We start from the raw sequence: 12,922 nt of genomic DNA, 5'->3' as shown, positions 1-12,922 counted from the left end.
ATCACAACGGCGAATGTTATGAAATAATGCCACGTACATTTAACTTTATTGATGTCTTCTGGCATTTTGTAATGTTTACATTACAATCAAAAAACACAAATGAAATTATACAGTAGCCCTAGACTATAGGCTATTTACTTGTGATTTAGCAGTAATCATGTTAAAACGTAATAAGCCAGCAAACGCGGTAGGCTACTTTAATATTATAAAGTAGTCTAACACTTGACATATAGTTATTATTATCCTTTTAACTTCATCAGTAGTTCAGTAGACTATGCAGTAGCCTAATATTTGTATGAAATCGTGAAACATCACCTGGTCAATATCTTCCGAGTCTATCTGTGCCTGTTGCATGCCCGACGCTTCTATTTCCTACCGAACAGGTACCAGTGTGGGGGGTGGGGTGGGGGGCATTTACGACAGTGCAGGTATTCCACAGCGACTCTAGGGGTCGCTGTTTGACAAAAACAGAATTCCTGCAAAGTGTGCCTTTAAGTGACTAGTAACTTTGGAAAACCACAAGCCTCAGTGGCTGGTGAGCAAAAAAGTTAACGCCAAGCCCTGTTTACGTATAATAGAAAGAATCATTAAGATGAAACGTTCTGGTTCTAGAAGCCTCACCTGAGGTTGTAACTCAGGGATAGTCCTATTCTGCCCACAATTTTGACAGGATATTCCAATATTAAGCTTGCCTCATTGTTGGCCAAAATATTTGCTTAAAATATTCACTGATAAGTAGTGGTCTAGCGTAAATGATAGCTATACCATGTACTGTATAATACATCAGAGGTTCAGATGGCAGGGAGTCTCAGCACAATGGGTTAACAAGATAAAATTATTTCAAAAAAAGATATACCAAGCTTTAAAATAAACTAAAGCTAAAAATCAAGACTATTATTTTAACTCATTCCCTCAGTTTTATTTAAAAACCAAGGTTCTCACTGAATAATTAGCTTTATGGGAGAATTTAATTTAATATGAGAAGTGTGATTTCTAGACCTGGAAAAGAGGAAATTATTATAATCCTAATAATAAGTAAAGGAAATTTCTAGTTTTTCCATCATGTATTTTCCATTTCATAGTTTTTCAATGTCTTAGTCCATTAAGACATTCAACTATAACTTTGCAGCTCCATGTCAACTCTTGAGTATAAGTAGATTGTTAGGTAAGGTTTAGAGAGTAAGTTGACGTGTACTTGCAACACTTAGTATAATGTCTGTTGGAGCCTTGGAGGACCATCAAAATTGCAAATATAAAGCAGACTGTCTAATAATATTGCAAAGTTACTGCAAATTTACTAGAATTTCTAAAGTGGACCATCGAAATAAAGTGTTACCAGTTTTTCTCATCTAAAGATGTCAAATATTTTAATGGGTAGAAATTTCGGAGAATTGCTTGCTATTTGTGAGTAAGCAAAAAATAAAAGCCTTATCCCGTAATCATGAACAACTGGAAAAGTCATATAAATATATTTATCATAAAGAGTGTAAACCTTAAAGAACATTCGGTGAAAACTTCTAGAATTACGGAATGTATTATAATATTACTTATTTATAAATATTTTACTTATTGCCACTTCTAGTTTCTGTCAAAGATTGAAAAAGATTGAAAACAAGCAGTTTGAAGCAGAAATATCTTTGGGTGGCCTTCGAGTGAAAAAAACATCGAGAACGATTGAAATGTTGCCGAAGCGATTCGTTTCTCTTCTAAAATCTCTTTATCAGGTCATTGAAAAGCTCAACCTCCCAGACCTGTTCTCATCTCTGGAATCAGTGCTGACCTCGTGGAAGCTCTAAGGAACAGATTACCATTTAAATAGATCTCTCTAGCGCTCTCATTCATAATGCTTTTTGTGTTTAATATTTACCCTGAACACAACAGACTAGTATACTTAGCTATAATAGCACAGACCCAATATACTGATTTAGGTCCTGAAAGGATTCGTTATTGCCCAGTAATGGCACTGAGATTAATTAATGATTGGAATCAGATATTCGAGGTCAGGGGAGGAAGGATTACGGTGGATCAACTCATGTTTCCTAATCAGGCTTTTAATGAAATACTGCCAGAGTCCTTGTGTTTGTCATTGCGATGAGAAAATGATATGTGACTATTAGGCGGAAATATAGCCTGTTCACTTCTTGTTCTACTGTTCTGATTGCACGTTACATGTATAATTTACATAGGCTATAATTATTATTAATAAAACTTTTAATACTGTTTTAAACAGATATATAACACTCCTCTTGCTACTGCACACAAGGTCATCTTCACTGAATTATGGCCCTGTTTACACGAGAACGATTCTGGGTGAAAACGTAAAAATATTTTATCGGATGTGCCTTTCGTTTACACGGCGACGGCGTTTTGGAGGCTTAAAAACGCAAAAAAGTGAAACCACCCTCCAGAGTGGAAATCTTAAAAACGATCCACCGTCGCGTTCCCATCTAAACAGTAAAAACGCAAATCTGCTCACTGTGGCTCTCGTCGCGTACGTGTTCACGTCACAGGCATGCGCCATTACAGGAAAATAACCCCAAAATGTCGGATTATTTCCATACAGGTCCTTCTCAAAAAAATTGCTTATTGTGATAAAGTTCATTATTTTCCATAATGTAATGATAAAAATTAAACTTTCATATATTTTAGATTCATTGCACACCAACTGAAATATATCAGGTCTTTTATTGTTTTAATACTGATGATTTTGGCATACAGCTCATGAAAACCCAAAATTCCTATCTCAAAAAATTAGCATATCATGAAAAGGGTCTCTAAACGAGCTATTAACCTAATCATCTGAATCAACTAATTAACTCTAAACACCTGCAAAAGATTCCTGAGGCTTTTAAAAACTCCCAGCCTGTGTCATTACTCAAAACCGCAATCATGGGTAAGACTGCCGACCTGACTGCTGTCCAGAAGGCCATCATTGACACCCTCAAGCAAGAGGGTAAGACACAGAAAGAAATTTCTGAACAATTAGGCTGTTGCCAGAGTGCTGTATCAAGGCACTATGCTAATATGTTACAAACGTATCTTAAATTACAGGAAGGCGTTTAGAAATGGCAGGAAATTAATGAGTTGAGAGGTTCAGGCTATAATTCCCACAATGAACGTTTGAGCTAATGACTACAGTCACTTAATCCCATTTACTGTAGTGGATACAAACCACCTTAAGACCCTAACGAGGAGCACGGATCTGCCACGTCACTTTCAAGTGAGAAAAGTCAGTGATCTGACTGGCAAGCAGGCAAAAAGGGGAGAGATCATCATCATCAGCAGCAGCAATAGCATTTGCAATAGTGTTATCCGACTCCATTACCCATAATTGCACCCAAAAAAAAAAACATGCCTTCTCAGCCTTTTATTTATAATTAATTCAGAGTGCATTGTCTTGACAGAAAACTAAATCGTTCTCATCCGCAACAGTATAGTGATACTATAAACAGCCTATATTAAACAGTTTATTTTTTAATTTTTGGCTTTCAGTTTCAAACTAAACTACAAAATTTGCATATTATTTTACATTTCAATTATCACACAAAGTTAATAATCATTCAAAACACTAATAATTTAATAATGTTGTTAAATGTAATAATCTGCAAATCTCAAAATGAATATCCATTTTTCATACTATGATGTTGCAATGCCTAAATTAGTTTTTAGTAGCCTATCTAAAATGCCTGATTGGAGTTTTGGTAACACTTTATTTTAAGGTGACGTACATGTAAAAGTAATAACAGTAAATTATGCATAATTATAACTAACCCTAACTGTAACTGTATAGTAAGATGTGGGTAATTAATGTTACTTATTTGAGTAAGTAATGACTTACTGCAATGTTTCTGCAATGACTATTTTGGTTCCTTCACAAAGACTTGATGTGGAAGCAAATATACATGTAGAGAATACAGCGATAATCATAAGCAAAGGTCATTTTACACACACAAAAAACATTAAGCTGTTGAGGATGGTTTATGGTATTTGATGAATCATTCACTTACCGTAAATATTGTTTCTAATTCTAATTCTAAAACTGTATCTAGCCTATGTCACCTAAAAATAAAGTGTAACCATAGTTTTTAGTGTTTTACTTTTAATTGAACTGTTATTTAGTTAAAATAAGAATGATTTCAAGTCTGCCTTAAGAGACTATAGCTGTTAGAACTCAAAGACTTCTGGACCAGTAAAATAGCATACTGAGAGGTGGCCTCTAATGCACTCTGCACTAAAGTGACCGTGCAAACGGTTCATCTTGAGGCTGAAGGCTGTTACATAAGCCTTCTCACTGTGCCAGTTACTCTTTAAGGGACCGGTCTTGCCATCATCCCATTAGCAGGAGTTATTTTCAGGTGCCACCTCTTTTTATTAGTACCTGGATCTAATAGGTTCATGCACTGGAGAGTGCGGAGGCCAGTCGTCACAGGCTGCTGGCTGGACCAGAAGGTGTGCGAGGCGAGGGTGGTCCCTACCTCTGCAGGGCACAGCCATGGGTAACAAACACGCAAGTCTGGATGACATCCTCGCCGAGGACATGCACCACTGGTATAACAAGTTCATGAGGGAGTCTCCATCAGGCCTGATCACGCTTTTTGAGCTCAAGTCCATTCTGGGTCTGCAGGGGATGAATGAGGACGCCAGCAGTTATGTGGATCAGGTGTTCTTCACTTTCGACATGGATGGGGTAAGATTGCATCCTCTGGTTAATATACTCACATTTGCATGTAAATCATCATTGCAATTTCTGATGATCTTCAGTCTTGCAAAGCATGAGATCATCATTCATATACTTGTTACATAATTATCATTTAGAGTTTGAACTTATATGGATATTTCAAAAGGATTTGTGCACCAGGGATCACATGGGTAAATTGAGGTCAACTCTAGTGGTAAACCAATTATCCTTTGCACAGATATTAGTACCCCAGAAGAGGAGCATCTGATTTGAATGCTAAATTATACATGTAAATGTTTTATTGCTTTACTGTGGTCAAATGTCTTAAGAACAATATAGAGAAAAAAAATCTGGCTAAAATAGAAGTAAACATATTTTTTATATTTGAAATATATATATATATATATATATATATATATATATTAAAAATATTTATTTCAACTGTTTCATTTAGTTCAAATCTGTTAATAAATAAATTTCAACTTATTTTATTTCAGCTATTGCCAAGGCAATATTTCTAATTTTCATTTAATTTATCTTAATGTACTAAAATAACTCAAATTAAAACTGAACTAAAAAAATTATAAAAACTATACATACATATGTTTTTTAAAAGAAAAAAAATACAACAAAATTAATAAAACTTTTTTGTTTTAAAATGAAAAGGGAAAATATAAAAATAAAAACTATCAAAATATTAATAAAAACATTCGGTAAATAACACGGGTTCAAATGCCAAAATATATTACAAAATGTACTTCAAGAAAATACTTCTAATCCACTAACATACATTTTGAGTCAATGCAAAACGTAATTTTAAAAAATATATTTTGGACAGTATAAATATATCTAGATTGAAAAATATATATATAAGAAGGACCAAAAATATATGAGGAAAGTGACTGATACACATATTGTAAATATATTTTAACGTTTATACTAGCCGTATATTTAGGTCACTTTAATATTTTGCCATATGGAAAATGTCTCAATCCATATAAAAAGACATAAGAGGCAACATGATATGTGATGTATAATGAGAAATATGGAGGCTACATTTTGTAGTGTAATCCTGCCAAGCTCACTCGATTGGTTTACATTGAGATGTCAATGTTGACTGTTCAGCTTAGAAGAGAAAAGCTTATAATGCAACAATGTTACAAAGCCTACATTGGTTCAGGTTAAAAAGCTTAAACATGTTAAAGCAAGCTAAAAAAGCACAGAAAGACCTCACCTGAATCTCCTTAGGGGGACTATTCATATTAAAACAGCTTAAATGGTCTCTTTGGGATTAAAAAAAGAAGAAGAAAATAACTGTTCCGCTCTCTTTCTTTAGGATGGATACATAGATTTTGTGGAATATATCGCTGCTGTTAGCTTGATGCTCAAGGGGGAAATTAACCAGAAACTCAAGTGGTACTTCAAACTTTTTGACCAGGATGGCAATGGGAAAATTGACAAGGATGAATTAGAAACAATATTTACGGTAAGTGAATGATTCATCAAATACCATAAACCATCCTCAACAGCTTACTGTTTTTTGTGTGTGTAATATGACCTTTGCTTATGATTATCGCTGTATTCTCTACATGTATATTTGCTTCCACATCAAGTCTTTGTGAAGGAACCAAAATAGTCATTGCAGAAACTGATTCAAAAGATAACATGAACCCTGGATCAGTCTGCTTAACTTGTAGATGAGCTGATTTAATCCAGTTACAGGACGGTCTTCCTTGTGCTGTTTCTGCACCTCGGTTTCTGAGACTGACACTTCTTAGAGTGGAAATAGTGTTGCGTGCCATTTCATGTTCAGCTGACCTCAGGTGGCTGCTCGGCGACTTCACACTATACTGCAGCAGTTCAGATGGAAAAAATGTTCTAGTAGATTTGCAGTGATGTCTCTATAAATTTTTTTTTTTTCTACAACAGGCTATACAAGACATCACAAGAAATCGTGATATTTTGCCAGAGGAAATAGTGGCCCTTATATATGAAAAGATTGATGTTCATGGAGAAGGTGAGCACCAGTTCATTCATGAAAGTCCTCATCAGAATGCATTCATATTTTCTAGTGAGTTTATGGCAACTCTTTCTACTCAAAACGTTCAGGTGAACTGACGCTGGAGGAGTTCATTGAAGGAGCGAAAGGACATCCTGACATTATGGATATGCTGAAGAAACTGATGGACCTCACTCCAGTCCTGGTTATTATTTTCAATGGGGTGACAGAAACAAATCAAGGCAAGTTGGGCTGAGTTTACTCCATCTAAAGGACAATGAAGAAAAGTCCCCTCTTGAAAATTAAAATCGAGTTTGGAGGTCTAGCTCTTGAGGATCAGATGTAGCTTCCCACGGCACTGGTGCGATTTCCTCGACCGAAAGTTCAGATACAAAGCCTCGCATCGGAGCTGTCCTCAGCTGAACATTGATCCTCTAATGCTATAAGGGGTTCAGGAGACTAAGAAACTGCTGGCAAGACTTAGGCCTGAGCAATGCGGTGCTTTTTAAGGAAAGGCTCAGAAGAGAACACTGAGCATTCATCTAGTGACTTTCATTGGGTGAGCACATCATATAATCCATGTACTTGTGCTTAAACGGTTTATGGCATCACTAGATTGCTCTGAGAGTAAACTCTTGATTGACATGGCCTGAATTGCCCTAAAAACTGTGAATTAAACAACCTATAGAGCAGTGATTCTCAACTTGTTTTTGCCTACAGTTTATATAGGACATCAAATGGCAACCCAACACAGAAAAAAAGTTGTAAATCAGTAAATAAAACATTTCTATAAAATGTTGTATTCAAAATATTATTACAACGAACTGCATTATTGCGGCACAGTAATTGCACAGTAAACAAATTAGTAACATGTAACAAATTTTGAACCCGTCTTAGGCTAAGTCAATTTATTTTGCTCTCTATGACCCATCAGAACAGACCTAAGACCACATTTTTGGGTTGCGACCCACCATTTGAGAACCACTGATAACATATCATAAGTACAGCACTTTATACAAGGAACGCATCAAAAGAAATTCAATAAATGCATTTCCACCTGTCATTTTAGCTGACCTAACTGAGAGTTTTAAATACTAGCAAGTGCATGTTTTAGGCTCATATACACTACTGGTCAAAAGTTTGGGGTCAGTAAAAAAAATTTTTTTTTTATGAAATATATATTTAAATTATGCCATGACACATTATAATGTTACAAAAGTTTTTTTTTTTTAACAGCTGTTCTGTTGTGGTGTTTTTAAACTTTGTATTGATTTAAAAATTTGAAATATCACTGTTTCCAGAATGTTTTTTTGCGCACCAAATCAGCACATTAGAATGATTTCTAAAGGAAATCTGGCTGCTGAAAATTCAACTTTTATTTAACAGCATCATTAGTAAGTTGCCATTTACAGTATGTGTGTCTAGATTGCACCTTTAAAAATACATTTAAATTGTGTAACAACAGTATACAGCAGAAACAGTCCAGTGAGGAGCTCTGCCAACATGAAATGTTTCATGTCACGATTCACACCGAATGCAGATCAGAACTGAGGCAATAAGAATTCTTCAGTCACGTGACTTCCACGATTGTTTTTATGCTTAGTCGGCACCTTCATTAGGTGGCGAGTGTGAACTGTTTTTGATTGCTTTGTTTTCTAAATGTTTTTTAATGGAAGCCACAAATTTAAAGCTTTGTAACTCGTGAGATGATCATGTTTTCATACCCTGCACTGTACACTTGCCTCCAGTGACGAATCTCTGCATTTGACCTTTTTCACTCTAGAAATATTTCAGGTAAAAAACATCAAGTACTTGAATGAGGTATTGTCTTCCTGAATATTTATGTTGCCTTACTAATAAAATTGTTTAAACAAACCAGCGAAATAGGTGAAAAAAAGTCCAATTTATATACCATTGGAGTATTTATAAATATTTTTATATAGCTATTATTTTTATATTTTCAGTTCTTTTTTCTAATTAGCTTTATTTATTTTTATTTCAGTTTAAGTCATTTTAGTACTTCAACTTACTTAATTTCAGTTAGTTGCCAAGGCATGTACTTTTAAGTTTTTCATCTAATATTTCTATTTTAAGTTATTTCAGCTTTATTTCAAAACACTGTTTTGTAATTTTTAGGCAAGTAGGCAAGTTTAATGAGAAAAATACATTAAAAAAAATAAACATTTGTATCCATAGTTTATATTCAATAAAGTAATAAACAACGGAGTAGCAAGATACTCATATCCCACAAACCATCCCCAAACAAATCCTGAGATATCTACAAATCTATCATTTTGGTCCAATTCAAGAGAAATAAACAGTTTCTAGAAATTAAACCTAGCCTCTGAATCACATGATTCACTGCGTTTTGATCCTTTTAGTGGTGTCTGAACATGTCAGGAATGAAATATATAGTCTGATGAAGGCATATGTCACTCCCAGTGCGCAGTAAACTGAGGTGAACATGAGAGGGAGGAAGGGGAACGTCTTCTGCCAGACTGTCAGCGGGTAAACAAACTCACAGATGAGCCCCAGAGGAATCAGGCCCAAGAGATACGTGGCTTCCAGCGGGTTCAACAAAGACCCACCCTTCCTGAAAAAATCGAATAAAGAATGAATTACATTACCAATCGTTTGATGATACATCAAGTCCAATAATCCCATTTTAAGTACTGACCTGAACAGCGTTTTTAGAGAAGTGAAACTGAAGATTGTAAACATCAACATTAGAAATATTTTAATGGGCAACTCTGGAATTGAGAATGGAAATGTTAAAGAACTACAATCAGTGATGATGCGAAATGCTTTTTGTGCACGAGTGGTGTATTCCTCAATGCGACATACCTTGGGTTGTGAAGAGGAGTGGAAATAAGGAATAATGACCGGTTATACTGAGGATAAGAAAAATCCTGGCATCTTCTCTACTCTCCACAGCGAGCAAACTGAAAAACAAGAAACTGTTTTTAAGAGTAGGCGGCTGGCTGGACATGCTTATGTAAGGATACCATCATCAGAGGATCACCTTAAAGGAAGTATGACCATCAGAATGGCTTTCTCATGTACATGCCAACCAAACATAAAGGATCCAAGGGCACAAATGACAAGGCAGTGCAAGAATCCTCTCACTCCATCAGGTCTATGCCATATCCTGAGAAGAGCAGGCTGCAAGGAACAAAGTGACTAAAATGGTATACACTATAGAGTTTCTGTCAATGGATGAAATTAAGGCCATCCGTTTGAATATTCAGATTAACAATGGAATTCAAAAAGAACTCACCAACACTGACAGTAATGTACAAACAAGGGTTGCTAAAGGAGAAACTGAAGGAAGAACAGAGTGCTGAAACTCTTGAACCAGACCACCAGTCATTGAGGCCTTGGGAAGTTTGTTCATGTCAAGCAGTTTCAATTTCACACCTGAATAAGTCAATCAGTAACAATCAGTGTCAAAAAAGGGTAAAAAAAAACAACAAAAAAAACAACAACACTCATAATATGAACATACAACCAAATGAATCTATCTATTGTTTCTATTTTATCTACAGTAATACAACACAATCATTGGAGTTACTGAACACACCCATAATGGAAAAAGCTTTATCTGCTATATTGTAAAGCGCCCAGATGTTTGGTGCCCAGTACGCATGACACAGACCACGTTTGAAGGGGAAGAGTCGTGACAGGACTTGTGGAAGCTGACCCTATTAAAGACAAATACAATTTATCAGTGAAACTCTGTTATAATATAAAAACAATTATTAAAAAGAAGAAAAGAAATTAATACTTTTATTCAGCCATTTAAAATAAATGCTGTTCATTTGAACTTTCTATTCATCAAAAAAAACAAAAAAACATTAATGTTAGATATACAGATTACAAACCAGTGCTATAAAAGGTCCAAATGACACTGCAAAAGTAGTCAAGACAATAGTTCCTAGTGCTACCAGTCGCAAGAGACTGAATCCTCTCCACTGCAAAGACCCATCTGAAAAATAAGAAAAATATACAGTGCCGGTCAAAAGTTTGGAACCATTCATATTTTTAATGTTTTCGAAAGAAGTCTCTTATGCTCATCAAGCCTGCATTTATTTGATCAAAAATACAGAAAACAAAACAGTAATTCTGTAAAATATTATCAAAATTAAAAATAATGGTTTTCTATCCAAATATACTTTAAAATATAATTTATTTCTGTGGTGCAAAGCTGAATTATCATCAGCCATTACAGTCTTTATGATCCTTCAGAAATCATTCTAATATGCTGATCTGATACTCAGTTATTATCAATGTTGGAAACAGCACAACTGCTTCCAACATTGATAATAAATCAGGATATTAGAATGATTTATGAAAACTGGACTGATCACAGAAATAAATTATATTTTAAAGTAATTTAAATTGTAATAATATTTCACAATATCACTGTTTTTGCTGTATTTTTGATGAAATAAATAGTAATTTTTTAATAGAATTTTCGATATTTTGACAAAGACCATTAATTACCTGCATTGTTCTGGGTGAAACAAAAACATCTCAGCAGGAAGATACCGTATGCAGGGGCGATGTATAGATATATATGCTTCAAGTTTAGAAGTATTGAAAACAGAAAAGCCCCCTCTAAGTGTCTATTCTGTAAACACAGAAAATCATAAAGACATTCTGAGTCAAAACAAAGCCCGAGTGAGATTCAAATAAAACACATATATGATACAAATTTAAATAAATTCCATATTAATGTCTTAAAACTCTCTAATTAACACAGAAATATTAACCAATACCTGGAAATGTCTTGCTATTGATAGAAGTAGAACTCCAAACAGGAAGCCATTATACTGAAAATGAATATCTGCAGGAATTTAGTCAAGTGAAATTAATTTATGGTTAGGGAAATGACGTCCCTGAGCCACAGCAGGGCATGCATGACATGACTTATTAATGCGCCAGATCTCCAAGGATACGGTCAACAATTAGAAGGCCAAAGTTCCACAGTACTAACACTGTCAGAATGAAAGATGGCTTTCCCAGAAGGTCCTTTCCTTTGTCTTCTCGCAAACATTTGCAGCATCTAGAAAAGTATCATGTACGGCATCGCAGATTCAACATGAGCAAGCCCCTAATACGGTCTTTCTGTAAAAGTATCTTTAAAGGATAAAAAGACAACGGTACAAAAACTACTTGTTTTGATCAAATTGTGCAAAGATAAGTAATAGTATTTTTTTAAATAAGTGTCATGTAGAAGCTACATACTCTTTAACTGCATAAATCAAGACCACATCAGCTGCAATGACTGACAGCCTTTGGAACAGGACTGTGGCTGGACTTGCATAATTCAGATTCTGAACAACCAGCATCTCCTTATCAAAAAATCGGGCAATGTGAGAAAGTCCATATTCAAACCAAGCAAACAGGGGAGGATAATCCAATGTCCATTCAGATGTTGCCTGAAAATATAAAAAATAAACCACAAGATAAACACCGTGTGTATGTGTTATATAATTGTATGAAAACTGTATGTAATCCATATGACTACCTCATAATACCACTGTGATACTGGCAGACTGTGAGTCAGGGCAAGCCAGTTCCGATGTACTTCAAAGTCCGTAGAGTGGCTGAAATATAACGACTTTTAATTAAAATGTTACATCACATTACTCAACAATATGTAACGAAAAGGAATTATTTCCACTTCGTTAAAGGAGGACAGAATGAATGAGTCTCGAGTATGTGCTCGATCGTCTGACATATTAAGGAGTTTTAGCTTTTAATGTGATGATCACAGGACAAGAAAAGTATATAATGTGCGAAAAATTCACTTACTAGGCATTTATCAAAAGACATTTGAGAAATGAAACACAGAGAGCCAAAGCAAAAAACCAGCTATGATCGTTGGGCATGGGCGCAGCCATGACAGTTTCCTTGACAGAGGAAAACTTTATTTCTAGATGGTGAACCTTTGGGTGGCACAATGTTGCTGACATTATCAAGTTCTCCAGCAGGGGGCCCGTGACGGCTCAGAAAGCATGTTCCTTTGAGACAAACCTGAGACAAACTTACATATCAGGACATTTTTGGTATCTCGACCATAGATCTCGACGGAGATTTTTAAACTCAAAATTATAATCTTTTTAATCTGAAAATTCTAAAGATGGTCGTTAATATACAAATGAAAATCAGCCTCAGAAATATCTTATCCAATTCAGCACACACAACGACTGTGATTGGTCAATCTTAATTTTTCTCATCAT

General features: G+C 35.1%; 2 protein-coding genes across 2 annotated transcripts; one reads left to right on the top strand and one right to left on the bottom strand.

Moving 5' to 3' along the window:
• Positions 1-2,756: 2,756 nt before the first annotated feature.
• guca1d (guanylate cyclase activator 1d) lies at positions 2,757-8,561 on the top strand. The gene is made up of 4 exons (XM_077233129.1): positions 2,757-4,687; positions 6,015-6,164; positions 6,608-6,695; positions 6,788-8,561. The coding sequence occupies exons 1-4, from the start codon at positions 4,493-4,495 to the stop codon at positions 6,931-6,933; spliced, it is 579 nt and encodes a 192-aa protein (XP_077089244.1). The 5' UTR covers positions 2,757-4,492; the 3' UTR covers positions 6,934-8,561.
• A 245-nt stretch (positions 8,562-8,806) lies between these two features.
• On the bottom strand, positions 8,807-12,687 carry alg8 (ALG8 alpha-1,3-glucosyltransferase). The gene is made up of 13 exons (XM_077233127.1): positions 12,495-12,687; positions 12,208-12,286; positions 11,925-12,118; positions 11,636-11,742; positions 11,456-11,523; positions 11,181-11,307; positions 10,559-10,662; positions 10,258-10,378; positions 9,955-10,094; positions 9,700-9,839; positions 9,522-9,619; positions 9,355-9,427; positions 8,807-9,270 (listed from the first exon to the last, which is right to left on the bottom strand). Exons 1-13 carry the CDS (start codon positions 12,653-12,655, stop codon positions 9,036-9,038), a joined length of 1,647 nt encoding a protein of 548 aa, XP_077089242.1. The 5' UTR covers positions 12,656-12,687; the 3' UTR covers positions 8,807-9,035.
• Between the last annotated feature and the right edge of the window lie 235 nt (positions 12,688-12,922).

Source organism: Siphateles boraxobius, unplaced genomic scaffold, assembly GCF_051911475.1.
Source record: "Siphateles boraxobius isolate OS27281-9 unplaced genomic scaffold, OSU_SipBor_1 18, whole genome shotgun sequence".
NCBI lineage: Eukaryota > Metazoa > Chordata > Actinopteri > Cypriniformes > Leuciscidae > Siphateles > Siphateles boraxobius.
Note: the sequence above shows the minus strand (reverse complement) of the source record. Positions and strands in the feature narration are given on the sequence as shown.